At 42.2% G+C, this 25,387-nt stretch overlaps 1 protein-coding gene across 5 annotated transcripts in view; it reads right to left on the bottom strand.

The window, feature by feature from the left end:
• Positions 1–25,387, bottom strand: part of WDFY3 (WD repeat and FYVE domain containing 3) — an 840,855-nt gene that overhangs the window by 329,245 nt on the left and 486,223 nt on the right. For all 5 annotated transcript variants that reach the window (XM_053703393.1, XM_053703396.1, XM_053703395.1 and 2 more), the window contains 3 exons: positions 18,681–18,793; positions 14,484–14,715; positions 13,309–13,409 (listed from right to left, as the gene is read on the bottom strand). In XM_053703393.1, the coding sequence (XP_053559368.1) occupies positions 13,309–13,409; positions 14,484–14,715; positions 18,681–18,793 (446 nt within the window). The remainder of the gene's footprint in view (positions 1–13,308; positions 13,410–14,483; positions 14,716–18,680; positions 18,794–25,387) is intronic.

Below are 25,387 nucleotides of genomic sequence, written 5' to 3'. Positions count from 1 at the left end.
TTATGGAGAGTCCACAACGTCATCAATTACTAGTGGGAACCAATACCCAAGCAAAAGGACACAGAGGACTAGGGAGGGGTAACAAGACAGGCAGAACTAAACAGAAGGCACCACCGCTTGAAGAACCTTTCTCCCAAAAGAAGCCTCAGCAGAGGCAAAAGTATCAAATTTGGAAAATTTGGAAAGTATGCAGAGAGGACCAAGTTGCTGCCTTGAAAATCTGTTCCACAGAAGCTTAATTTCTGAAAACTCAAGAAGAGACAGCCCTCGTGGAATAAGCCGTAATTCTCTCAGGAGGCTGCTGACCAGCAGTCTCATAAGCAAACCGTATAATACTTCTCAACCAGAGAGAAAGAGAAGTGATAGTCACTTTCTGACCTTTACGCTTTCCAGAGAAATAAACAAACAGGGCAGAAGACTGACGAAAATCCTTAGTCACCTGTAGGTAGAATTTCAGAGGATGCACAACATCCAAATTCTGCAACAAACGTTCCTTTTGAGAAGAAGGATTAGGACATAGACCCTTCAGAGAACTGACTGACAATCCCTTCTCCAAACCTTCCTGGAGAAAAGACAAAATTCTAGGAATCCTAATCCAAGAGTGTCCCTTGGATTTGCACTAATAAAGGAATTTACGCCATACCTTATGGTAAATATTTCTAGTAACAGGCTTGCGAGCCTGAATCATGGTCTCAATGACCGACTCAGAAAAACCACGCTTAGACAAAACTATCGCCTAGATTTAGAGTTTTGTCGGTAAAGACCCGCGTAGCTAACGCAGATTTTTTTCCTACCGCTGCTCCCAAACAACGCTGGTATTTAGAGTTGTCTGAAGGGCTGCGTTAGGCTCCAAAAAGGGTGCGTCTGCCGGTCCGGATGTCCTCTTCTGCCCGGATAGGATGAAGACTTCTGCCGGTCTGGATGTCCTCTTCTGCCCCATCGGATGAAGACTTCGGCCCAGCTGGGTGAACACGACTCAAGGTAGGGAGATCTTCAGGGGGGTAGTGTTAGGTTTATTTAAGGGGGGTTTGGGTTAGAGTAGGGGTATGTGGGTGGTGGGTTTTAATGTTGGGGGGGTTGTATTTTTTTTTTACAGGCATAAGAGCTGATTACTTTGGGGCATGCCCCGCAAAAAGCCCTTTTAAGGGCTGGTAAAAGAGCTGGTTACTTTTTAATTTAGAATAGGGTAGGGACCTTTATTATTTTGGGGGGCTTTTTTTATTTTATTAGGGGGCTTAGAGTAGGTGAAATTAGTTTAAAATTCTTGTAATATTTTTTTATTTTCTGTAATTTAGTGGGGTTTTTTTGTAATTTAGTTTAGTTTATTTAATTGTAGGTAACTGTAGGTAATTTATTTAATTAATTTATTGATAGTGTAGTGTTAGGTTTAATTGTAACTTAGGTTAGGATTTATTTTACAGGTAATTTTGTAATTATTTTAACTAGGTAGCTATTAAATAGTAAATAACTATTTAATAGCTATTGTACCTACTTAAAATAAATACAAAGTTGCCTGTAAAATAAATATAAATTCTAAAGTAGCTACAATATAATTATTCGTTATATTGTAGCTATATTAGGGTTTATTTTACAGGTAAGTATTTAGTTTTAAATAGGAATACTTTAGTTAATAAGATTTAATTTATATCGTTAGATTAAAATTATATTTAATTTAGGGAGGTGTTAGGGTTAGACTTAGCTTTAGGGGTTAATACATTTGTTATAGTAGCGGCGAGGTCCGGTCAGCAGATTAGGTGTTAATACTTGAAGTTAGGTGGCGGCGATGTTAGGGAGGGCAGATTAGGGGTTAATACAATTTATTATAGTGTTTGTGAGGCGGGAGTGCGGCGGTTTAGGGGTTAATACATTTATTATAGTGGCGGCAAGGTACGGTCGGCAGATGAGGGGTTAATAAGTGTAGTTAGGTAGCGGCGACGTGGGGGGGCAGATGAGGGGTTAATACATATTATGTAGGTGTCGGCGATGTTAGGGGCAGCAGATTAGGGGTTCATAGGGATAATGTAGGTGGCGGCGGTGTGCAGATTAGGGGTTAAATATATTTATTATAGTGGCGGCGATAAGGGGGGACCTCGGTTTAGGGGTACATAGGTAGTTTATGGGTGTTAGTGTACTTTAGAGCACAGTAGTTAAGAGCTTTATAAACCGGCGTTAGCCCATAAAGCTCTTAACTACTGACTTTTTTGGCGTTAGGAGTCTTGTCGGTAGAGGGTTTACCGCTCACTTCAGCCAAGACTCTAAATACCAGCGTTAGGAAGATCCCAATGAAAAGATAGGATACGCAATTAGCGTAAGGGCATCTGCGGTATGGAAAAGTCGCGGCTTGAAAATGAGCGTTAGAACCTTTCCTGCCTGACTCTAAATACCAGCGGGCGGCCAAAAGCAGCGTTAAGAGCCCTTAACGCTGCTTTTGACGGCTAACGCAGAACTCTAAATCTAGGTGTAAGCGTTCAATCTCCATGCAGTCAGCTTCAGAGAAACAAGATTTGGATGAAAGAATGGACCCTGAGTTAGAAGGTCCTTCCTCAGAGGCAGCCTCCAAGGTGGAAGAGATGACATCTTCACTAGGTCTGCATACCAGATCCCGCGAGGCCCACAGGGGCTATTAGAATAACCGATGCTCTCTCCTGTTTGATACAAGCAATAACTTGTGGAAGGAGAGCAAACAGGGGAAACAGATACGCCAGACTGAAATCCCAAGGAACCGCCAGAGCATCTATTAGGGTGGCCTGCGGATCTCTTGACCTTGAACCGTACATTGGAAGCTTTGCTTTCTGCCGAGACGCTATGAGATCCAACTCCGGCATCCCCCACTTGAGGGTTAACCTGGAGAACACCTCCGGATGGAGAGCCCACTCCCCGGGATGAAAAGTTTGTCTGCTAAGGAAGTCCGCATCCCAGTTGCCCACACCTGAAATGTGGATGGCAGAAAGACAGCAATTGTGAGCTTCCGCCCACTGAACAATTCGAGCCACCTCCTTCATTGCTAAGGAACTCTGAGTTCCACCCTGGTGGTTTTCATGGCTAAGGAACTCTGAGTTCCTCCCTGGTGGTTGATGTAAGCCACTGAGGTGATATTGTCCCACTGGAACCTGATAAACTGGGCTAAAGACAACTGAGCCCAAGACATCAAGGCATTGTAAATCACTCTCAACTCCAAGATGTTTATGGGGAGAGCCAACTCCTCCCGAGTCCATAGTCCCTTCCACTTTAGCGAGTCCCAGACTGCTCCCCAGCCCAGCAGGCTGGCGTCCGTTCTCACAATCACCCAGGAAGGTCTGCGGAAGCAAGTACCCTGAGACAGATGCTCCTGAGAAAGCCACCACGGGAGGGAGTCTCTTGTCGCCTGATCTAGATCTATCCTCTGAGAGAGATCCGAATGGTCCCCGTTTCATTGTCTGAGCATGCATAACTGCAGAGCTCTCAAATGGAATTGAGCAAAGGGAATGATGACCATGGAAGTGACCATCAGACCAATTGCCTCTATACATTAAGCCACTGATGGCCGAACAGTAGACTGCAGAGAGAGGTAAGAGGAGAGAATCTTGGATTTTCTGACTTCTGTCAGAAATATTCTTATAGATAGGGAATCTAATATGGTCCCTAAGAAAATTACCCTTGTAGCTGGAACAAGGGAACTCTTTTCCAGATTAACTTTCCATCCGTGGGAACGTAGAAAAGACAACACAATCTCTGTATGGCAGTCTGATTGTTGAAAAGATTGCGCCTGAACCAATATGTTGTCTAGGTATGGCGCTACTGCAATTCCCCGAGACCTGATCACTGCCTAGAGAGCTGCCAAAACTTTTGAGAAAATTCTGGGAGCTGTGGCAAGGCCAAACGAAGAGCTACAAACTGAAAGTGTTTGTCTAGAAAGGCAAATTTCAGGAACTTGTGATGATCCCTGTGGATAGGAACATGAAGATACACATCCTTTAGGTCTATGGGCGTCATGAACTGACCCTCTTAGACCAAAGGCAGAATGAAACGAATGGTTTCCATTTTGAAGGATGGTACCCTGAGAAACTTGTTGAGACACTTTAGGTCTAGAATAGGGCGAAAAGTTCCCTCCTTTTTGGGAACCACAAACAGATTTGAATAAAATCCTAGACCCTGTTCTCTTACTGGAACTATCACTCCCAGGGAAGAAAGATCCCGAACGCAATTCAAGAATGCCTCTCTTTTTATCTGGTCTGCAGATAATCTTGAGAGGTGGAACCTGCCTCTGGGAGGAAAAGTCTTGAATTTTATTTTGTAACCCTGAGATACTATGTCCACAGCCCAAGGATCTGGGACATCTCGTATCCATGCTTGATAAAAAAGAGAAAGTCTGCCTCCCACTTGATCCGATCCCGGATCGGGGACAAACCCTTCATGTCGATTTAGACTCAGCTGCAGGATTCTAAAATTGCTTCCCCTTGTTCCAAGACTGATTGGGTTTCCAAGAAGACTTGGAATGATCCTGTTTAGAAGAGGAAGAGTAAAACTTTCCTTTGAAGTTACGAAAAGAACGAAAATTACTCCGACGCCCCTTAGGTCTATTCTTCTTGTCTTCTGGTAGGAAAGATCCTTTTCCACCCGTAATATCAGAAATTATTACTGCCAGATCCAGGTCCAAACAAGGTCTTACCTTTGTAAGGAAGCACCAGAAGCTTGGACTTAGAGGTAACATCAGCTGACCAAGATTTCAGCCACAATGCCCTGCGAGCTAGCACAGAGAAGCCATATATCTTGGCTCCCAGTTTGATAATATGCATGGTAGCATCTGAAATAAAGGCGTTGGCTAACTTGAGAGCCTTAATCCTATCTTGGATCTCCTCCAAGGGAGTCTCTACCTGAAGAGAATAAGACAAGGCATCATACCAATAGGATGCCACACTTGAAACAGTGGCAATACAAACTGCAGGTTGCCATTGAAGACCTTGATGAACATACATCTTCTTCTAAAAAGCCTCCAGCTTTTTGTCCATTGGATCCTTAAAAGAGCAGCTATCCTCTATAGGAATAGTGGTTCTCTTAGCCAGAGTAGAAATGGCCCCATCTACTTCAGGCACCATATGCCATGAATCTTTAATGGAGTAAGCGATAGGAAACATCTACTTAAACAAGAGACAGGGAAAAAGGTATCCCCGGCTTCTCCCATTCCTGTGCAATAATCTCTGTTGCACGGTCTGGAACAGGAAAAACTTCCACAGTGGAAGAAACATCAAAGTATTTATTAAGTTTACTAGATTTCTTAGGGTTGACAATGACAGGAGTCGTCTAAAGTAGCCAAAACCTCAAAGTCGTCCAAAGTAGCCAAAACATCAAAGTATTTATTAAGTCTACTAGATTTCTTAGGGTTTACAATGACAGGCGTCGTCCAAAGTAGCCAAAACCTCCTTTAACAAAACATGAAGGTGTTCAAGCTTCAGATGAAGGAATTATACTGTCTGAATATGAGATTTCACCCTCAGAAGCTACCGACGTATCCTCCTCAGACTTATGAGAGAGAGCAACCTGAGCAGAAGAAGATGGAACAGAAACCTTACTATAAGAATCTCTAATTTTCCTCTTGCGTTTTCCCTGAAGCATAGGAAAAGCAGATAATTGCTGCAGATACAGCTGAAGATACCTGAGCAGCAAAATTTGCAGGCAAATAAACTCCTCCAGGAGATTGAGAGGAACCACAGGGCACTGCATGTGACGCCATTAAGGCTTGGGACATTTAAGGAGCATGCTGTAGCAATGCCTGAACAGCATCATCATGGGAGACATTAGGTTAAGAGGGCAACAGTCTGCTTTTATTTTCAATAGTTTTGGTTAAACAGGCAGAACAAAATTGCAAGGGCAACACAATTTGTGCCTCAAGCAAGCATTTACCAAAAGACTTTAAATGCAGAGCAAGTAACACTAACAAAACAAAAAAAAAAACTTTTACGAAATCCCTCAATAGCAACCTCTCCACCTCATCCTTGACTGAGGCACTTACCTGCCCATTTGCAAAAGACGAAATGTCAAAAAGAATGCAGAGCTCAGTTGCACTCGTACACCCCAGCCAATAACGCTCCTGTAACTGAGAAAGCGCGTCACATAACCGAAAGGGATAGATTGCGCCGCTTAAGGGCGCGAAAGAAAAGCCGGCAAAGTGAAAAGAAAACGGACGTCAGCAGTCAGTCAAATCAATACCGAAGCAATAACGCCTATACTGCAATATTACAATCTTACTCAGCAGTCAAATTGTACACAAAACACCCACACAGAGTCCCCTTTGCCTTAAAAAATATAAATTATGCTTACCTGATAATTTCCTTTTCTTCTGATGGAAAGAGTCCACAGCTGCATTCATTACTTTTGGGAATTAAGAACCTGGCCACCAGGAGGAGGCAAAGACACCCCAGCCAAAGGCTTAAATACTCCTCCCACTCCCCTAGTCATTCTTCCGAGGAACAAGGAACAGTAGAAGAAATATCAGGGTGAAAGGTGCCAGAAGAATAATAAGGACGCCCCACCTAAAATTATGAGTGGGGAGCTGTGGACTCTTTCCATCAGAAGAAAAGGAAATTATCAGGTAAGTATAATTTATGTTTTTCTTCTTAAATGGAAAGAGTCCACAGCTGCATTCATTACTTTTGGGAAAACAATACCCAAGCTATAGAGGACACTGAAGACGGGACGGGAGGGTACAATAGGAGGCCCATACTAAGGGCATCAGGCCTGAACCTTTACCCAATAAAAAACCCTGCTTCGTCCGAAGCTGAGAAAATTTTTTAAGGGGAAAAAGCCCCAAAGACACTGACGCACAGTCAGTCCAGAAGCCAAACTAGAGACCGCAAATGGACTCGACTGAGCCAACAGTCCTCCAGGAGACACCGTCGCCCAACAGACGGTCCCCCACCGCTCATCCTCCACAAATGAAGGCGACACTAGCCGAAACCCCCAAGGGGACAAGGCAAAGGAGAACCAAGGAAACCGCAAGGTCCCCTAATACAAAAAGGAACACCTCCACAAGTGAGCCCAGACAAGGGAAGGATGCCACGCCTATATCAAGCGAAATCCGGGATAAGACCGGGCACAGAGACAGAAAAGACGTCTCTCCAACATCCTGCAAGCACGGAATGCCACTGAAGAGGCAAAGTCCTCCCAGTGTCTGACCATAGAATACCAAAACATTTACCATGCAAAAATGTGTAATACACCCAGGTGAAAAACCCCAAGTTTGAGAACACAGAGTGCTAACAGGACGATACAGAGGGTACTTGCGAGGAAGAAGAAGCAGTCAAGCAAGAAACAGACCGCAAAAGCAACCCCCAGACAGAGGGCACGCTCCAGGCAACCGAAGTCGCCGGACCTACACACAGGTCCCTAAAAAGGGGGACACCAAACCTCAATCGAGGCCCCCGAGAAGGAGGAATACCCTCAGAACACGAAAGAAGAGTAAATCCTATTCTGAAATCAATGGAGCAAGTTGAAAGGAAAATCTATACCCTAGCAGACTGAGCTAACAGGATAGACTCAACAAGGCTCACACATCCAGAGGAGACTGCGCCTGAATGCAGCACCCTAGACCGTTCGGCCATCCTGACCTGCAGACCCACTCCCAGCTGGACCAACCCAGCCACAGGAATCCAAGACAGGGGAACAAAAGAATCCTGAAACAGGTACAGGAACGAGCGCAAGGATAGCACAGCCATCCCCACAGAGTACAAGTACAACCCAACTCTGAAAACAGACAGCAAGGCCATAGACCTAAGGATCTATCAAAATAAAGGCCCAACAAGTCTGACTTGGAGCCAGCAAGACCCCAGGGGGAACCCACCCCACCTTTTCGCCTCCCATCCAGGAGAAACCCCAAGCAAGGACTATCTCCATAGGGAGAAGAATATCCCTAAGGAAAGGGATGATGCCGGAAGGGCAACAATTGTACTCAAGGCCCGAAATCACTGGCTAATGGGAAGAGAAATTCCCAACACAGATGTCCTAGAAAAAGACCCCCCTACAAGTAGCTTGCAAAGCAGAGGCACAGCCAACCCATTCGCCTGCAGAGCAGGGAATCCACGGGAACACTGGCAAGCTGACCAAGGGAATGCAACCCTAAGGCGCACCAGAAAATTTACATCCAGCGCCAGCAGTTGGGTATGAACCAACAACCCTTGAGGTGCAAGCCACACCGCTAGCCACCAGATGATGGTGGCAAAGAGTAAAAAATACTCCGAAAACCTGCCAACCATGACCAGGTTAGGTAGATGGACCAGGGACATAGCCCAAGTTCCCACTACCGTGGAACACCCCGACCAGCACTGAGATCCAAGATTCCCAAACCACCCAAGACTGGGTCAGGAAAAAGGGCAAGCGAAGCTTCAGAAACCGGAAGTCTCAGGGAGAAAAACAGGTCCGGGCACCTAATAGTTCAGGCAAACCTTACCCTAGAACTAAACACCCCAGCTGGCCAAAAAGCCAGACACAAGGGATACGGATGCCTATCCAGAGAATCCGGATAGCGAGAGAACTCAAAAGCCCCGACCAAAGGAAGGAACCACCCCTAGCTAAAGTCCAATGCTCCAAGGAGCAAGGCTAGAAGTCGTATGAAGATACTTCTCAGAACCTCAGGACAACCAAGGGATACCTCGAGGTAAAAAAAAAATCCTATTAGCAGGACTAGTCTCCCTATCACCTCCGCACAAGCAGAGGACACAAGAAAGAGAAAGGCACTAAGCCTACCCAGCTTCAGAAAATCCTGAGCTAAACAAAGTCCCCGCAGGGAACAACCATCACCCGGAAACACAGATCCCTCAAAGGAGATCCAACTCACCCGGAGACAATGGAAGAAGACCCAAAGGTCTCTCTCTTATAACTCAGATAGACAGTACCCGTTAAAGAGTAAGAGCTGTATCTAGATACACTATAAACAGCTCACGCGTACACCTGCAAGGTGTCAAGAGCTGCAACTGGTTTCAAACTGAAAACCCTCCGCATGCTAGACAGCTATCCTGTACAAGCTGTTGGATCAAGCCAAAAAGGACAAATCCAGAGGCCTAAAAAATGAAGGCCAAAACGCTCAACTGCGGTAAGGGGTGTGAAGCCCTCCAATCCTCCACCACAAGAAGGAGGAAAACTCTAAGTACTGATAAAATCAGATGTCAGATAGAATGACGCAGCGGAAAAACTCCCCTGCCCAGCCATCTATGACTGAAGGCTATAAGGACTGAAACAATCCTTCCTGCCTCACGGACCCACAGGTCCTCTCGAATGCTTAGTTGAGCATGAAAAACAATGATAACCTGAGCCCTTGGCGCTTCTACCGAACCAGCCGAGCAGAACAGCGCCACGTGTCTGAACTGCTGCAAGACCGAACGAAACCGACAGGACCAGCCTGCACCTAGGGCCCTAACCAGCACGCTGCATAAATTCTCCCTCATAGGAGAAAAAACAGAAAACAGACATCTTTAACATAGGACTAACATGTCCAAAACAACTTCTGAAGTAGTAACAAAGAGTAGCAATCCCAGAAGGTTCCCGAAGGAAACAAAAACAAATCAAAGACATCCCATCGGATATAAATAAAATATAAGGCAACCCGGAGGTTATCGCCCAAAAAGACACAGGATTACCCGCAGGACCAGCCAAATGGAGCCTTACCTTTCAAAAACTGTGAAAGATCTCAGACAAATGACAATCAGGAGATTACTTCATCCCCACAAGTCTGGTAACGATAGGGTCATTCAATAACTGAAAAACATGTCTAAGCAATACCCGAAGGCGCACAATCCTGTAACGAAAGGCACAACACTAAGGGACAGTTACACCCGCGGGGAACTGTAGAGGCCCTCCCCAAGGAGGAAGGCCCGGGACAATAGGGCACAAGCACATTCTCAAAGAAACGTCTGGTCTCTGCAGACGAACAATCGCCAACAATATGTGGAAGCGAAAACGTGCTGCAACCTCCGGGGGGAACACGCCACCCTGCATGGAGGGATCAAACTGTGTTACCCGCATGTGTAGAAGTATGAAGGTAGGGAACTCGTCTCTCGGAGGACAGGACCCCCAGAGGCGGATGGCTCAGCAGTCCCTTGATTCCCCGAGCCCGAGGAACCAGGCACTCTGAAATGGCATACGGAACAAAACTGGTTGACATGTGTCAACGAGGCCAATCCAGATTCATCACTGGACACAGAATCTGAAATCAAAATAGTCTCGGTATCAGAATCCTCTCAGCATCAGAATCCTCCATAACTGGATAGAGGAAATATCAATATGGACTAAAGTATGAAAACAAAAACGGCACCTGACACCCACAATGGCTGGGACGCTCACCACCTCCTATGACCAGACCCCTGCGGACTAGAATATCTCCTTTGCCACACAGTCAGGAATGCGGAAATGGGGAACGGAACCACGCCCGAACACAAGGTTAACCGAATAGTCCAAAAAATCGCGTCCAACCAAAAGGCTTTGTCACTTCCAAAAGCCTCAAAGTTCCAACCACGAGCCCATAAACATCACACATAAGCAGGTTGAATCACATAACAAACATGATTATAAACCCCCCTGTTCAATAACCCCCCTCAGGAGATATTAACCCTCGATTCCAAGATACTAACAGAGACTCACTGAGACCCTTATGTCATATAGTTAGACCCGCAAAGGTGTGTAACCTCTCGGGAAAACATTCACATTACAGTACATTGACGATAAAGTAAAATGAAACAATCTTACCGGAATCTACGCCGTGGAACAGGAACACGGACTTTCAAGTGTGACGTATAGTGGCATTGCCTCCTCCATGGACTCGAGAGAAGAAAGCAGGCAGCGGAGCGAAGTTAGACAACGCCGATTGCTTGAGGAGCTGTTAATATGAGTGGGGATGGTTTCGCAGAAAGACTCTCCCTGCATCTCCGGACTCTAACTTTCATCCAAGCCCTTACTGAGAGACTGACAGGACTATTTAAAACTCCTGTCCCATGACAAAGAGTACTACCCTCTATAAGAGACAAAAAGTAAAAATTAAAAAATTCGACACGTCTCTGCCAACCTTCTGGGATGAAAGGCAAAGAATGACTGGGGTATGAGGGGAGTGGGAGGAGTATTTAAGCATTTGGCTGGGGTGTCTCTGCCTCCTCCTGGTGGCCAGGTTCTTATTTCCCAAAAGTAATGAATGCAGCTGGGGACTCTTTCCATTTAAGAAGAAGAAATACTAAAGACCCACAGGGAAAAAAAATAAAAATTAAGAGCCAAAATTAGAAGTGAACCCCTTCATGACATAAAAAAGTTAACTCCTCAGTCTCCAAAAACACATGCAATAAAAAAGTGCCTGCCACCTGCCTAAATCAAATCCTCATCCAGGATTAATTAAGTCCCAATAAATGAAGCAGGGAACATACTTAGTGCAAGTCTCCTAACCTAGAAGGCAAATAGCACTTACCTGCATCTAGCTGTCCGGCTTACAAAACCATGAAACGACACATACTCCTTACAGAAGCCTGTAGAAAAGAGAAAGAACAGAGTAAACTTACTCTGGCTTTCTATACCATGGGCAGCAAAATGTTAGGAAAGCGCACCAAGGCCCACCTTGCAAGTTCCTAACTGCTTTAAAGCCACCACTACTCTACTATAGAGATTTGACATGGAGTACAGCTAGACCCAAAAGTTACTTGAAGCGAAAGAATCCAATTTTCTTCAGACACCAAAACTTCACCTCCTCCATTGACAGAGGCAAAGAGAATGACTGGGGATTGTGGGTACGAGAATGACACTCAACAGCTTTGCTGTGGTGCTCTTTGTCTCCTCCTGCTGGCCAGGAGAGATATTTCCCACAAGTAATTGATGACATAATGGACTCTCCATATCTTAGGAAAGAAATTGCATTCTGTGCAATGCTGAATTCCGACAGCAGAATTCAGCCCGCCAGAGGGGAGCTGAGGCGGACATACTAGCTTGATAAATCGACCCCTAAGAGGACATCAGGGTTAGAGCCACCAATCTACCTACAAGCTATTCATAATAGGGTCACAAAATATTTCCGTGATCATGTATCATTTTAATTGTCCACCTTTAAATGGTTTCTAATGTCTAGACAAAATGACACACTGTTTTGAGTGTCTTCTCCAGATCACACTATGGATAATCATTTTCACACTGTAGGGTGCGGATACAACAACATTCTGGCATTTTTTATTACTATTGTTGTTTATTTAATTTTTAAATAAACAACTAAAATTTAATTCAGAAAAAATATTGGGGGAAGGCGTATTCTAGTTATCCCCATGAGAAAAAATGGACATGTGCATTCTACCAACTCAACGGAAATTAGAGCTGATCTTCAAAATGTTCCAGGGCTGCTTTTTATTCCCAATCCAGCACTAATAGAACATATACTGTGTCATGATTCAGTTTGCGACATTGCTGAGGAACACATGCAATCACCGTTTGAATGAGGATGCATGGAGCATATGTGCATATGCTTTGTATGCAGGAAAAGGTATCAATGAAACAATGATAACTCAATCCTTTTTGTTTGCCAATACATGTGTATTGGAAAAATGCTTATTTTCAAAACTGGAATGGATTTAGGTGCATTTCAGTTTTGAGTTGTATGTTACTTTAAAGGGACACTGTAAGCAAAAACAAAGTTAGCAAAAATCGTTTAAACGTTTAGAAACAATTTTTTTTTAATGCACTTCTGTTTTTAAATATCTACCTTTTAGCCGCAATTTACATTTTATTTTTCATTGGTTTCCAAACCCACTCCGTGGGTACTGTTGCAGGTTGTCCATTCCGGGATGACAACCTCTGTTGGAATATGGCGGCACTTAGCCGCAATGCGCATGCACAAGCTCTATCCCCGTCCTTGAAGACGTCACTCAATGGATGTCTCTGCCGAGAGTAGGAGAGCCGCTCTAATACGCATGCATTTTTTATTACTTTGTGGGTAATTTCGGCACCAGGGAGAGCAATTACACATGTGCGAATTAATCTAACTAAATGCGCTTGCGCAGAGTGATAAAATCGTCATATAATATATTCATGAAATCTAGATACTATTGGACATTTATTTAGAGCATGTACGGCCTATATTTGGGGGTTGGATGTTGTGACATCACCAAAAATTAAAACTATATTTTATAACGATATACAGCATTGTTTTATTCAAAAAGTAGGTACATTATGTTATATTTAGGTATGGTATAAGATATGTGTGGTCAGTTTGTGTGTGGGGGGGGGAGTTAGTAATCCTTTAACTTATTTAGAAATGCGTATATATTTTCTGCTTTGAAAAAAAAAATGGTGTATCTCTGAATCGATTTGCCTTACCTGTTCCTATGCCACTGAGAACAGCTCCGTCAATAAGACCTGTAGTGACAGCATTACTGGTAGGGGCATTATGAGGTGCCAAACTTGGCAAGAAAAGGCATCTACAAAACAAAATGAAAAAATATGAGTCCTACTGCATTAATAACCATACTCTCACAGGCTATGAGAAAATACACTGCATGGCAAGTCAAAAGTCCACAAGCGCATACTGTGTATTTTCAACAAATTTGGATGTGCAGAAACGTGAGATATGAACCAAGGCTTTGGCGATTTAAACGCACACCAGAGTGAATGCCTCATCATGATCAAAGCTAAGAAGTTGTAAAAGTGGCCCTCAGTCTCTGTAAAGGACAGCTAAGCCCCGATACTTAAAGGGGACAGTCTACCATAGAATTGCTATTGTTTTAAAAGATAGATAATCCCTTTATTACCCATTCCCCAGTTTTGCACAACCAACACTGGTTTATAAATACACTTTTTACCTCTGTGATTACCTTGTATCTAAGAACCTTCTTCCAGCCCCCTGATCACATGACTGTGACTGTTTATTATGTATTGTCTTGCAGTTAGCATTGTGTTGGGCGAAATCTTAAATAACTCCCTGTGCCTGAACACAGTTTTATCTATATGGCTCACGTGTACTTTTAGTCTTTGTGTTGAAAAGGAATTTAAAAAAACTGTGATAAGAGGCAGCCCTCAAGGGTTTAGAAATTAGCATATGAGTCTGCCTAGGTTTAGTTTCAGCTAAGAATACTAAGAGAAAAAAGCAAATTTGATGATAAAAGTAAATTGGAAAGTTGATTAAAATTACATGTCCTATCTGAATAATGAAAGTTTAATTTTGACTAGACTGTCCCTTTAAAGGCGTGTTCTTTATAGTTGTGTGTATCACTCTGTAAGACAGATAGTGGGGATCTCAGGAGGATATTCATCTAGATTCCTAAGCATGTTCTCACCACACAAATATTTGGAGAAAAGGCCACCCAAAAAGGTTATTCTTCCTCCAGTTCAGTACAACTTCAATGGTACAATTATTTATAATTTGGGTATTTAATGAATAAAATTATCTCAATTATGAAAATGAAATAAAATTAAAATATTTTAAAAATTCCAATTTTTTTTAGAAAACAGTGTAAAAAACATTGACTTTTGATGTTACCATAAATTGTTCTTACCCAAAGCCTTCTAAGGATGTATCAAACTCAACAAAGGCTGGGGTGACAGATGATCCATGAAGTCTGATGTCATGGGGGGTTGTCATGGAAACCAAGCACTTTACTCGGGTCAGAGGTACTGTGCTTCCTTCTGCTGACTTTACCAAGCTACGGCTTATTCTGTAATGGTTATCTTCATTGACGCAAAACACGCTGTCTGAGCCTAGGCCTTCTGTTGACATAATCATGCTACCTGTAGAATATCCGTTAGAATAGCTTTGTGAGAGAGTTTATAGAACAAATACAAACAATGTTATACTATTCTATAACATTCCTAAATGAATATGAAACCCAACATTTTCTAATAGTGATTCAGACAGATTATACCATTTTAAAACGTTTCCAATTTACTTATATTATTAAATTTGCTTGGTTCCCATGGTATTCTTTGTTGACCGTGTCTGGAGAACTACATGGCAGGAAATATTGTTGTCATCTAGTGCTCTTGTAAATGGATACAATTCTTGCAAAACTGCTGTCCTATATACAGGAATAAAAGCAGTTTTTGTCTTGCAAGGTGTTCACTGTTACGCACTGCATTACCAATGAATTGCATGTAAAATAAGTGTGTTGTTGCTATTTCAGAAGTCTATGAAGCATGTTTATCTAGTAAATTAGGGACAGATGTAAATGAGATCCTGCACTGGGCTAATCAATCACTGTGTAGCATGAAGCTGGCTTGGATAAATTGCACCATACTTAAAGGGACAGCAAAGTCAAAATTAAACATAAATGGAGTGGATAGCATATGACATTTTAAACAAATGTTCATTTTACTGCTATTATCATTTTTGCTTAGTTTTCCTAGTATATTTGTTAAATATTATTCTTAGGTAAGCTCCGGAGCTAGCTTTCATGTGTATCTAGCCATATGGCAGCAGTGTTTGCAACGTTGTTTGCAGCAATAAAATACTGCTGCCATAGAATAATAACGACATCTGCACACTCCTAGGCTTCTATCAGCCTACCTAGATGTAATCTTCAACAAAGGATACCAAAAGTACAAAGCCAAGTTGATAATCATTAAAGTTTACATTTTTAGGATGTAGCACTTGCCCCTCTATGGCAGAAAGCAGAACCCAAACCCAGATTTAAACCACAGGAAAACTGAGCAAAATAATTAACATAAATACTTTTTCTATGCTTAACCCTTTCCCACTGTTACGACGTTTAATGCCATCCTAACTGCGCTGGGCTTTAGCTCCGTTAGGACGGCATGAAACATCCTAGCCGTTTGGCTGTCCTGAAGCCATAGCCGCTTGCTAAATGGGATTGCGGGCTGGAGGGCGTACCTAGCGTCATAGGCACTCTCCCGCCGACCCAATTCCATAATTGAAATCACAGGATCGTAAGTTTGATTGTGTGATTTCAATTATAACTTGTTTACATCAAAACTTTGTTCCGATGTAGGCAAATAAGTCCCTTCAGGAAAGGGTAAAAGACGGTATTGTTGTTTTATTTTGAATTCAGTGGTCCTTTAAATGCATACAAAAAATGCAGCAAATCTAAAATGTATGAGTTTGTTTTATACGTGTTAACATCCACCAGACATTGTATAAATTAAAAGGGATATAGAACCCCAGAAATGTTCTTTTGTGATTCAGACGGAGCATACCATTTTTAAAAAAGTTTCCAATTTACTTCTATTGTCAAATTTGCTTCGTTCTCATGATATTCTGTGTTGAAGAGATACCAAGGTAGACATCTGAAGCCCTTGCAAATGGATAACATTCAGCCTAAGCATAGGTCCCTGCTTTTCAACAATAGAAACCAAGAGTATGAAGAAAAATTAATAGTAGAAGTAAATTAGAAAGTTGTTTAAAATTGCATGTTCTATCTGAATCATGAAAGAAACCTTGTGGGTTTCATATCCCTTTACATGAAACAACATTTTCTTTCAGGATTCAGATATATGCTTTTTCTGAATCATGAAAGAAAAATGTTGAGTTTCTGTCCCTTTAACCCCTTAACGACCAAGGAGGTGGGACCGCTTACACTACGGAAAAAGTGGGAAGTTGGAAGGAGGGGGATAATAGATTAGTAAAATAATCTGGGAGGGGGTAGGGTGGTAGGGGAATGAGGGGGGGAAGCAACACTACGGAATATATATATATATATATATATATATACATAAATAAAAGCAAATAAATATAGTAAAATGGGACATGGCCCTAACATGGCGGCTAATAGGTAGAGGGGGGGGGGGGGGGGGTGGTTAGAGAACTGTTTGGGGGGGTCAGGGAGGTTGGGAGGTAAGGGGGGATACTACCCCACAGAAAATATATATAAAAAAAAGAAAGAAAAATAAAAAAATGTATTTTTATACTGGCAGACTTTCTGCCAGTACTCAAGATGGGGGTGACCTTTGGGGGGTGGGGAGGGAAGAGAGCTGTTTGAGGGGGGTCAGGGAGGGATCAGGGGGTGGGAGGCGGATGTCTACACTAAAGCTAAAATTAACCCTACAAGCTACCTAATTAACCCCTTCACTGCTGGGCATAATACAAGTATGGTGCGCAGCGGCATTTAGCGGCGTTCTAATTACCAAAAAGAAATGCCAAAGCTATATATGTCCGCTATTTATGAATAAAGGGGATCCCAGAGAAGCATTTACAACCATTTGTGCCATAATCGCACAAGTTGTTTGTAAATAATTTCAGTGAGAAACCTAAAGTTAGTGAAAAATTTACCGATTCTTTTTATTTGATGGCATTTGGCGGTGAAATGGTGGCATGAAATGTACCAAAATGGGCCTAGACCAATACTTTGGGTTGTCTACTAAAAATATATATATATATATATATATATATATACATGTGAAGGGTTATTCAGGGATTCCTGACAGATAGTGTTACAATGTAACTATAGCTAATATTTTTTTGTTTCTTAAATGGTTTGGAAATAGCAAAGTGCTACTTGTACTTATTGCCCTATAACTTGCAAAAAAAAGCAAAAAACATGTAAAATGTAAATATTGGTTATTTCTAAACTCAGGACAAAATTTAGAAACTATTTAGCATGGGTGTTTTTTGGTGGTTGTAGATGTGTAACAGATTTTAGCGTCAAAGTTAGAAAAAGTGTGTTTTTAAAAAAAAAATGTCATTATTTTATAATTAAAAAAAATATATAGTAAATTATATGATATAATGAAAATAATGGTATCTTTAGAAAGTCCATTTAATGGCGAGAAAAACAGTATATAATTTGTGTGGCTACAGTAAATGAGTAAGAGGAAAATTACAGCTAAGCACAAACACCACAGAAATGTAAGCAGCCCAGTTCTCCAACGGTAAGAAAATTGAAAAATGGTCTGGTCACTAAGGGGTTAAGCTTATTTGTGTTCATCTCAAAGGATGAACATCCATATAGGAAGTGCTGTAGATTCCCTCACACATTCAAAAAAAGCACTTTTAAAATGTATGAAGGATATTTTAGAATTAGAAGAGTGAGAAATGGCAAGAAGTGTTGAACAGTGTCTATCTTATCAGTGGGTAAAGCATCCAGGAAGAGAATATCTGATATGACAGCTGTCTAAAATGTAGAAAATGGAAAACAAGGGCAAAGGGGGAGTGGGGGGGAGACAGACAGAGAGGAAAAGCGAAAGTGAAAGATAGAGAGAGAAAGAAAGAGGGAAGAAATGAACAGAGAAAGAAAGGAAAGAAGTGAGGAGGGAGTGGAAGAAGGAGAGGAAAGAGGGAAGGATGGGGGTGATGGGAAAGAAACAAGCAAGGAAAGAAGTTTAAGGAGGAATAGTGGGGGTGAAGGAGGGAAAGAAGGAGAGAAGAAGAGGAATGAAAGAACGAAGTAGAAACGGATGGAATATGAGGAGTGAGGTAAGAAGTGACAAGGAGGGGAAGGGTAGAGGCAATAAGGAGGAAAGGGGGGGGGGAGAGAAAATGGAAAATAAGAGAGAATGAGGGAGAGGAACAGATAGAAAGGGAGGGAGGGAAGGAAAGAATGAAAATGAGAAGACAGGAAGGGAAAAATAAACCTTAATTGACCTTATATAAACCCATTGATATAGAATTCTACATTTATTAATGTTTTGTAGCAGAGGATATTTATCAGATTGAGAGTTGACAGCTGTTGTACGATCATCTTTACATTCATCACATTCATGATCATCCTAAAAAAGTCACATTTTTCTATCTTCCCACTTACTTCTCATTTCTGGCTCATAACTCAATGAGCTGGGCTTGTGCACTCTGTATTGCTTTAATTGCCTTTTGTCCCAGGCAGCACAATTTAAAGGGTTTCCAAGACGGAGAAACTCTCTAAACAAACAAAACAAAAACAAAAAAGAAGTTGGAGCAATCAGGAACAATAAACCGAAAGACATCTAAATATAGATTTTGACGGCAGATAAGAACCATAGGCCCAACATGTCGGCTCATACAGTGTAAGTTTAATTAGTTTGTAGGATAGCTTTATACTTATTCCAGGCATTCTTGAAGTGTTTTAACCTCCTCTCATTGAAGTTTATTCCATGAATTAACTACTGATAGCAAATGGAACATAACATTTAGAAATGATTTATAAAGTTTATATTTATATAAAACACACATATTACACATACAATATATCAGCAGCTTCTTTATAAACCCATGTGAGTAAGAAGCATTCATTTAAAATAAACAACAAAAAATAATAATTTTGAAGAACAAATTTCTAGAATTGTATAAATAAAAATAGAAATGTGCCAGTGATAGGACTATTAATATGGTACATTGTCTAAAACTAATATTTTTTGAAGGATACTCAATTTAACCCTTTATATTTGTTTATGATTACAAAAAAGTTGTTTAAATTTAGTTCAAAACAAGCTACAGTATGTAATTTATGTAAGCCTTCTGCAGTATTAGTGGTCATTGGCAGACAGAGACACAGCTATGCAATCCTTAAATTATTTTACTCTATGCTATACTACTGTATTTTATTAAAGGGACACTGAACCCACATTTTTTCTTTCATGATTCAGATAGAGCATGCAATTTTTAAGCAACTTTCTAATTTACTCCTATTATCAATTTTCTTCATTCTCTTGCTTTCTTTATTTGAAAATTAAGGCATCTAAGCTAAGGAGCCAGCCAATTTTTGGTTCAGAACCATGGACAGCACTTGTTTATTGGTGCTGTCCAATCAGCAAGGACAACCCAGGTTGTGAACCAAAAATGGGTCGGCTTCTAAACTTACATTCTTGCTTTTCAAATAAAGATAGCAAGAGAATGAAGAAAATGTGATAATAGGAGTAAACTAGAAAGTTGCTTAAAATTGCATGCTCTATCTGAATCATGAAAGAAAAAACATAATTTATGCTTACCTGATAAATTCCTTTCTCCTGTAGTGTGGTCAGTCCACGGGTCATCATTACTTGTGGGATATTAGCTCCTCCCCAACAGGAAGTGCAAGAGGATCACCCAGCAGAGCTGCTATATAGCTCCTCCCCTCTACGTCACACCCAGTCATTCGACCGAGAACCAACGAGAAAGGAGAAGCTAAAGGGTGCAGTGGTGACTGGAGTATAATTTAAAAATTTAGACCTGCCATAAAAAACAGGGCGGGCCGTGGACTGACCACACTACAGGAGAAAGGAATTTATCAGGTAAGCATAAATTATGTTTTCTCCTGTTAAGTGTGGTCAGTCCACGGGTCATCATTACTTGTGGGATACCAATACCAAAGCTAAAGTACACGGATGACGGGAGGGACAGGCAGGATCTTTATACGGAAGGAACCACTGCCTGAAGAACCTTTCTCCCAAAAACAGCCTCCGAAGAAGCAAAAGTGTCAAATTTGTAAAATTTGGAAAAAGTATGAAGAGAAGACCAAGTTGCAGCCTTGCAAATCTGTTCAACAGAGGCCTCATTCTTAAAGGCCCAAGTGGAAGCCACAGCTCTAGTAGAATGAGCTGTAATTCTTTCAGGAGGCTGCTGTCCAGCAGTCTCATAAGCTAAACGTATTATGCTACGAAGCCAAAAAGAGAGAGAGGTAGCAGAAGCTTTTTGACCTCTCCTCTGACCAGAATAAACGACAAACAGGGAAGACGTTTGTCGAAAATCTTTAGTTGCCTGTAAATAAAATTTCAGGGCACGGACTACATCTAGATTGTGCAGAAGACGTTCCTTCTTCGAAGAAGGATTAGGACACAAAGATGGAACAACAATCTCTTGATTGATATTCCTGTTAGTGACCACCTTAGGTAAGAACCCAGGTTTAGTACGCAGAACTACCTTGTCTGAATGAAAAATCAGATAAGGAGAATCACAATGTAAGGCCGATAACTCAGAGACTCTTCGAGCCGAGGAAATAGCCATTAAAAACAGAACTTTCCAAGATAACAATTTTATATCAATGGAATGAAGGGGTTCAAACGGAACACCCTGTAAAACGTTAAGAACTAAGTTTAAACTCCATGGCGGAGCAACAGTTTTAAACACAGGCTTAATCCTGGCCAAAGCCTGACAAAAAGCCTGAACGTCTGGAACTTCTGACAGACGTTTGTGTAAAAGAATGGACAGAGCTGAGATCTGTCCCTTTAAGGAACTAGCGGATAAACCCTTTTCTAAACCTTCTTGTAGAAAAGACAATATCCTAGGAATCCTAACCTTACTCCAAGAGTAACCTTTGGATTCGCACCAATATAAGTATTTACGCCATATTTTATGGTAAATCTTTCTGGTAACAGGCTTCCTAGCCTGTATTAAGGTATCAATTACTGACTCAGAAAATCCACGTTTTGATAAAATCAAGCGTTCAATTTCCAGGCAGTCAGCTTCAGAGAAATTAGATTTTGATGTTTGAAGGGACCCTGGATCAGAAGGTCCTGTCTCAGAGGCAGAGACCAAGGTGGACAGGATGACATGTCCACTAGATCTGCATACCAGGTCCTGCGTGGCCACGCAGGCGCTATTAGAATCACCGATGCTCTCTCCTGTTTGATCCTGGCAATCAATCGAGGAAGCATCGGGAAGGGTGGAAACACATAAGCCCTCCCGAAGGTCCAAGGTGCTGTCAAAGCATCTACCAGGACCGCTCCCGGGTCCCTGGACCTGGACCCGTAACAAGGAAGCTTGGCGTTCTGTCGAGACGCCATGAGATCTATCTCTGGTTTGCCCCAACGTCGAAGTATTTGGGCAAAGACCTCCGGATGAAGTTCCCACTCCCCCGGATGAAAAGTCTGACTAATTAGGAAATCCGCCTCCCAGTTCTCCACTCCCGGGATGTGGATTGCTGATAGGTGGCAAGAGTGAGACTCTGCCCAGCGAATTATCTTTGATATTTCCATCATCGCTAGGGAGCTTCTTGTCCCTCCTTGATGGTTGATGTAAGCTACAGTCGTGATGTTGTCCGACTGAAACCTGATGAACCCCCGAGTTGTTAACTGGGGCCAAGTCAGAAGGGCATTGAGAACTGCTCTCAATTCCAGAATGTTTATTGGCAGGAGACTCTCCTCCTGAGTCCATGATCCCTGAGCCTTCAGAGAATTCCAGACAGCGCCCCAACCTAGTAGGCTTGCGTCTGTTGTTACAATTGTCCAATCTGGCCTGCTGAATGGCATCTCCCTGGACAGATGTGGTCGAGAAAGCCATCATAGAAGAGAATTTCTGGTCTCTTGATCCAGATTCAGAGTAGGGGACAAATCTGAGTAATCCCCATTCCACTGACTTAGCATGCACAATTGCAGCGGTCTGAGATGCAGGCGTGCAAAGGGTACTATGTTCATTGCCGCTACCATTAAGCCGATCACCTCCATGCATTGAGCCACTGACGGGTGTTGAATGGAATGAAGGGCACGGCAAGCATTTTGAAGCTTTGTTAACCTGTCTTCTGTCAGGTAGATCTTCATTTCTACAGAATCTATAAGAGTCCCCAAGAAGGGAACTCTTGTGAGTGGAAAGAGAGAACTCTTCTTTTCGTTCACCTTCCACCCATGCGACCTTAGAAATGCCAGTACTAACTCTGTATGAGACTTGGCAGTTTGAAAGCTTGAAGCTTGTATCAGAATGTCGTCTAGGTACGGAGCTACCGAAATTCCTCGCGGTCTTAGTACCGCCAGAAGAGCACCCAGAACCTTTGTGAAGATTCTTGGAGCCGTAGCCAATCCGAATGGAAGAGCTACAAACTGGTAATGCCTGTCTAGGAAGGCAAACCTTAGATACCGGTAATGATCTCTGTGAATCGGTATGTGAAGGTAAGCATCCTTTAAATCCACTGTGGTCATGTACTGACCCTTTTGGATCATGGGTAGGATTGTCCGAATAGTTTCCATTTTGAACGATGGAACTCTTAGGAATTTGTTTAGGATCTTTAAATCCAAGATTGGTCTGAAGGTTCCTTCTTTCTTGGGAACCACAAACAGATTTGAGTAAAACCCCTGTCCGTGTTCCGACCGCGGAACCGGATGGATCACTCCCATTAGTAAAAGATCTTGTACACAGCGTAGAAACGCCTCTTTCTTTATTTGGTTTGTCGACAACCTTGACAGATGAAATCTCCCTTTTGGGGGAGAGGATTTGAAGTCCAGAAGATATCCCTGAGATATGATCTCTAACGCCCAGGGATCCTGGACATCTCTTGCCCAAGCCTGGGCGAAGAGAGAAAGTCTGCCCCCCACTAGATCCGTTCCCGGATCGGGGGCCCTCAATTCATGCTGTCTTAGGGGCAGCAGCAGGTTTTCTGGCCTGCTTGCCCTTGTTCCAGGACTGGTTAGGTCTCCAGCCTTGTCTGTAGCGAGCAACAGCTCCTTCCTGTTTTGGTGCAGAGGAAGTTGATGCTGCTCCTGCCTTGAAATTACGAAAGGAACGAAAATTAGACTGTCTAGCCCTAGGTTTGGCTCTGTCTTGAGGCAGGGCATGGCCTTTACCTCCTGTAATGTCAGCGATAATTTCTTTCAAACCGGGCTCGAATAAGGTCTGCCCTTTGAAAGGTATGTTAAGTAACTTAGATTTAGAAGTAACGTCAGCTGACCAGGATTTTAGCCACAGTGCTCTGCGCGCCTGAATGGCGAATCCGGAATTCTTAGCCGTAAGTTTAGTTAAATGTACTACGGCATCTGAAACAAATGAATTAGCTAGCTTAAGTGTTTTAAGCTTGTTTGAAATCTCATCTATAGTTATTGAGTCAAGAGTCTCTTCCAGGGACTCGGACCAAAAAGCGGCCGCGGCCGTGACAGACGCAATACATGCAAGGGGTTGCAATATAAAACCTTGTTGAACAAACATTTTCTTAAGGTAACCCTCTAATTTTTTATCCATTGGATCTGAAAAGGCACAGCTATCCTCCACCGGGATAGTGGTACGCTTAGCCAGAGTAGAAACCGCTCCCTCCACCTTAGGGACCGTCTGCCATAAGTCCCGTGTGGTGGCGTCTATTGGAAACATTTTTCTAAATACAGGAGGGGGGGAAAAGGGTACACCGGGCCTATCCCACTCCTTAGTAATTATCTCTGTAAGCCTCTTAGGTATAGGAAATACGTCAGTACTCGCCGGTACCGCATAGTATCTATCCAGCCTACATAATTTCTCTGGGATTGCAACGGTGTTACAATCATTCAGAGCCGCTAATACCTCCCCTAGCAGTACGCGGAGGTTTTCAAGCTTAAACTTAAAATTAGAAATGTCTGAATCCACTCTATTGGGATCAGAACCGTCACCTGCAGATTGAAGCTCTCCGTCCTCACGTTCTGCATACTGTGACGCAGTATCTGACATGGCCCTATTATTATCAGCGCACTCTGTTCTCACCCCAGAGTGATCACGCTTCCCTCTAAGTTCTGGTAATTTAGACAAAACTTCAGTCATAACATTAGCCATGTCCTGTAATGTGATTTGTAATGGCCGCCCTGAAGTACCCGGCGTTACAATATCACGCACCTCCCGAGCGGGAGATGCAGGTACTGACACGTGAGGAGAGTTAGTCGGCATAACTTTCCCCTCGTTGTTTGGTGAATGATGTTCAATTTGTACAGATTGACTTTTATTTAAAGTAGCATCAATGCAATTAGTACATAAATTTCTATTGGGCTCCACTTTGGCTTTAGCACATATAGCACAGAGATATTCCTCTGAGTCAGACATGTTTAACACACTAGCAATTAAACCAGCAAACTTGGAAATACTTTTCAATTCAATTTACAAATAATATGAAAAAACGTACTGTGCCTTTAAGAAGCACAGAAAAAGTTATGACAGTTGAGTAACAATAAACCGGAGAAACTATAAAATCAAATTCTTTCCGGTAAAAACACAATTTTAGCAAAGGATTGCCCCCATTAGCAATGGATAACTAACCCTTAAATAGCAGAAAAAATGTACAGAATATAACGTTTTTTATCACAGTCAAAGCACAATCTCACAGGTCTGCTGTGAGTGATTACCTCCCTCAAAATAATTTTTGAAGACCCTTGAGCTCTGTAGAGACGAACCGGATCATGCAGGGAAGAAAACAGACTTGTGACTGAATTTCTGATGCGTAGCAAAAGCGCCAAAATAAGCCCCTCCCCCTCACACACAACAGTGAGGGAGATCAGTAAACTGTCTTTAATTAAATAAAATGACCGCCAAGTGGAAAAAAACAGTGCCCAAAACAATTTTTCACCCAGTACCTCAGAAAATTAAACGATTTAACATGCCAGCAAAACGTTTAACATCAAATAAATGAATTGTCATTAGAAAGCCTGCTGCTAGTTGTTCTCACTGCAAGATAGGCTAAAGTTTTATGCATACAGTATTATTCCAGTGAAGTGCCATTCCCCAGAATACTGAAGTGTAAATATACATACATGACAGCCTGATACCAGTTGCTACTACTGCATTTAAGGCTGAACTTACATTATATAGGTATTGGCAGTATTTTCTCAGTCAATTCCA

This window comes from Bombina bombina, chromosome 2 (assembly GCF_027579735.1).
Source record: "Bombina bombina isolate aBomBom1 chromosome 2, aBomBom1.pri, whole genome shotgun sequence".
NCBI lineage: Eukaryota > Metazoa > Chordata > Amphibia > Anura > Bombinatoridae > Bombina > Bombina bombina.
The sequence above is the reverse complement of the archived record's forward strand: the minus strand, read 5'-3'. Positions and strand labels throughout refer to the sequence as shown.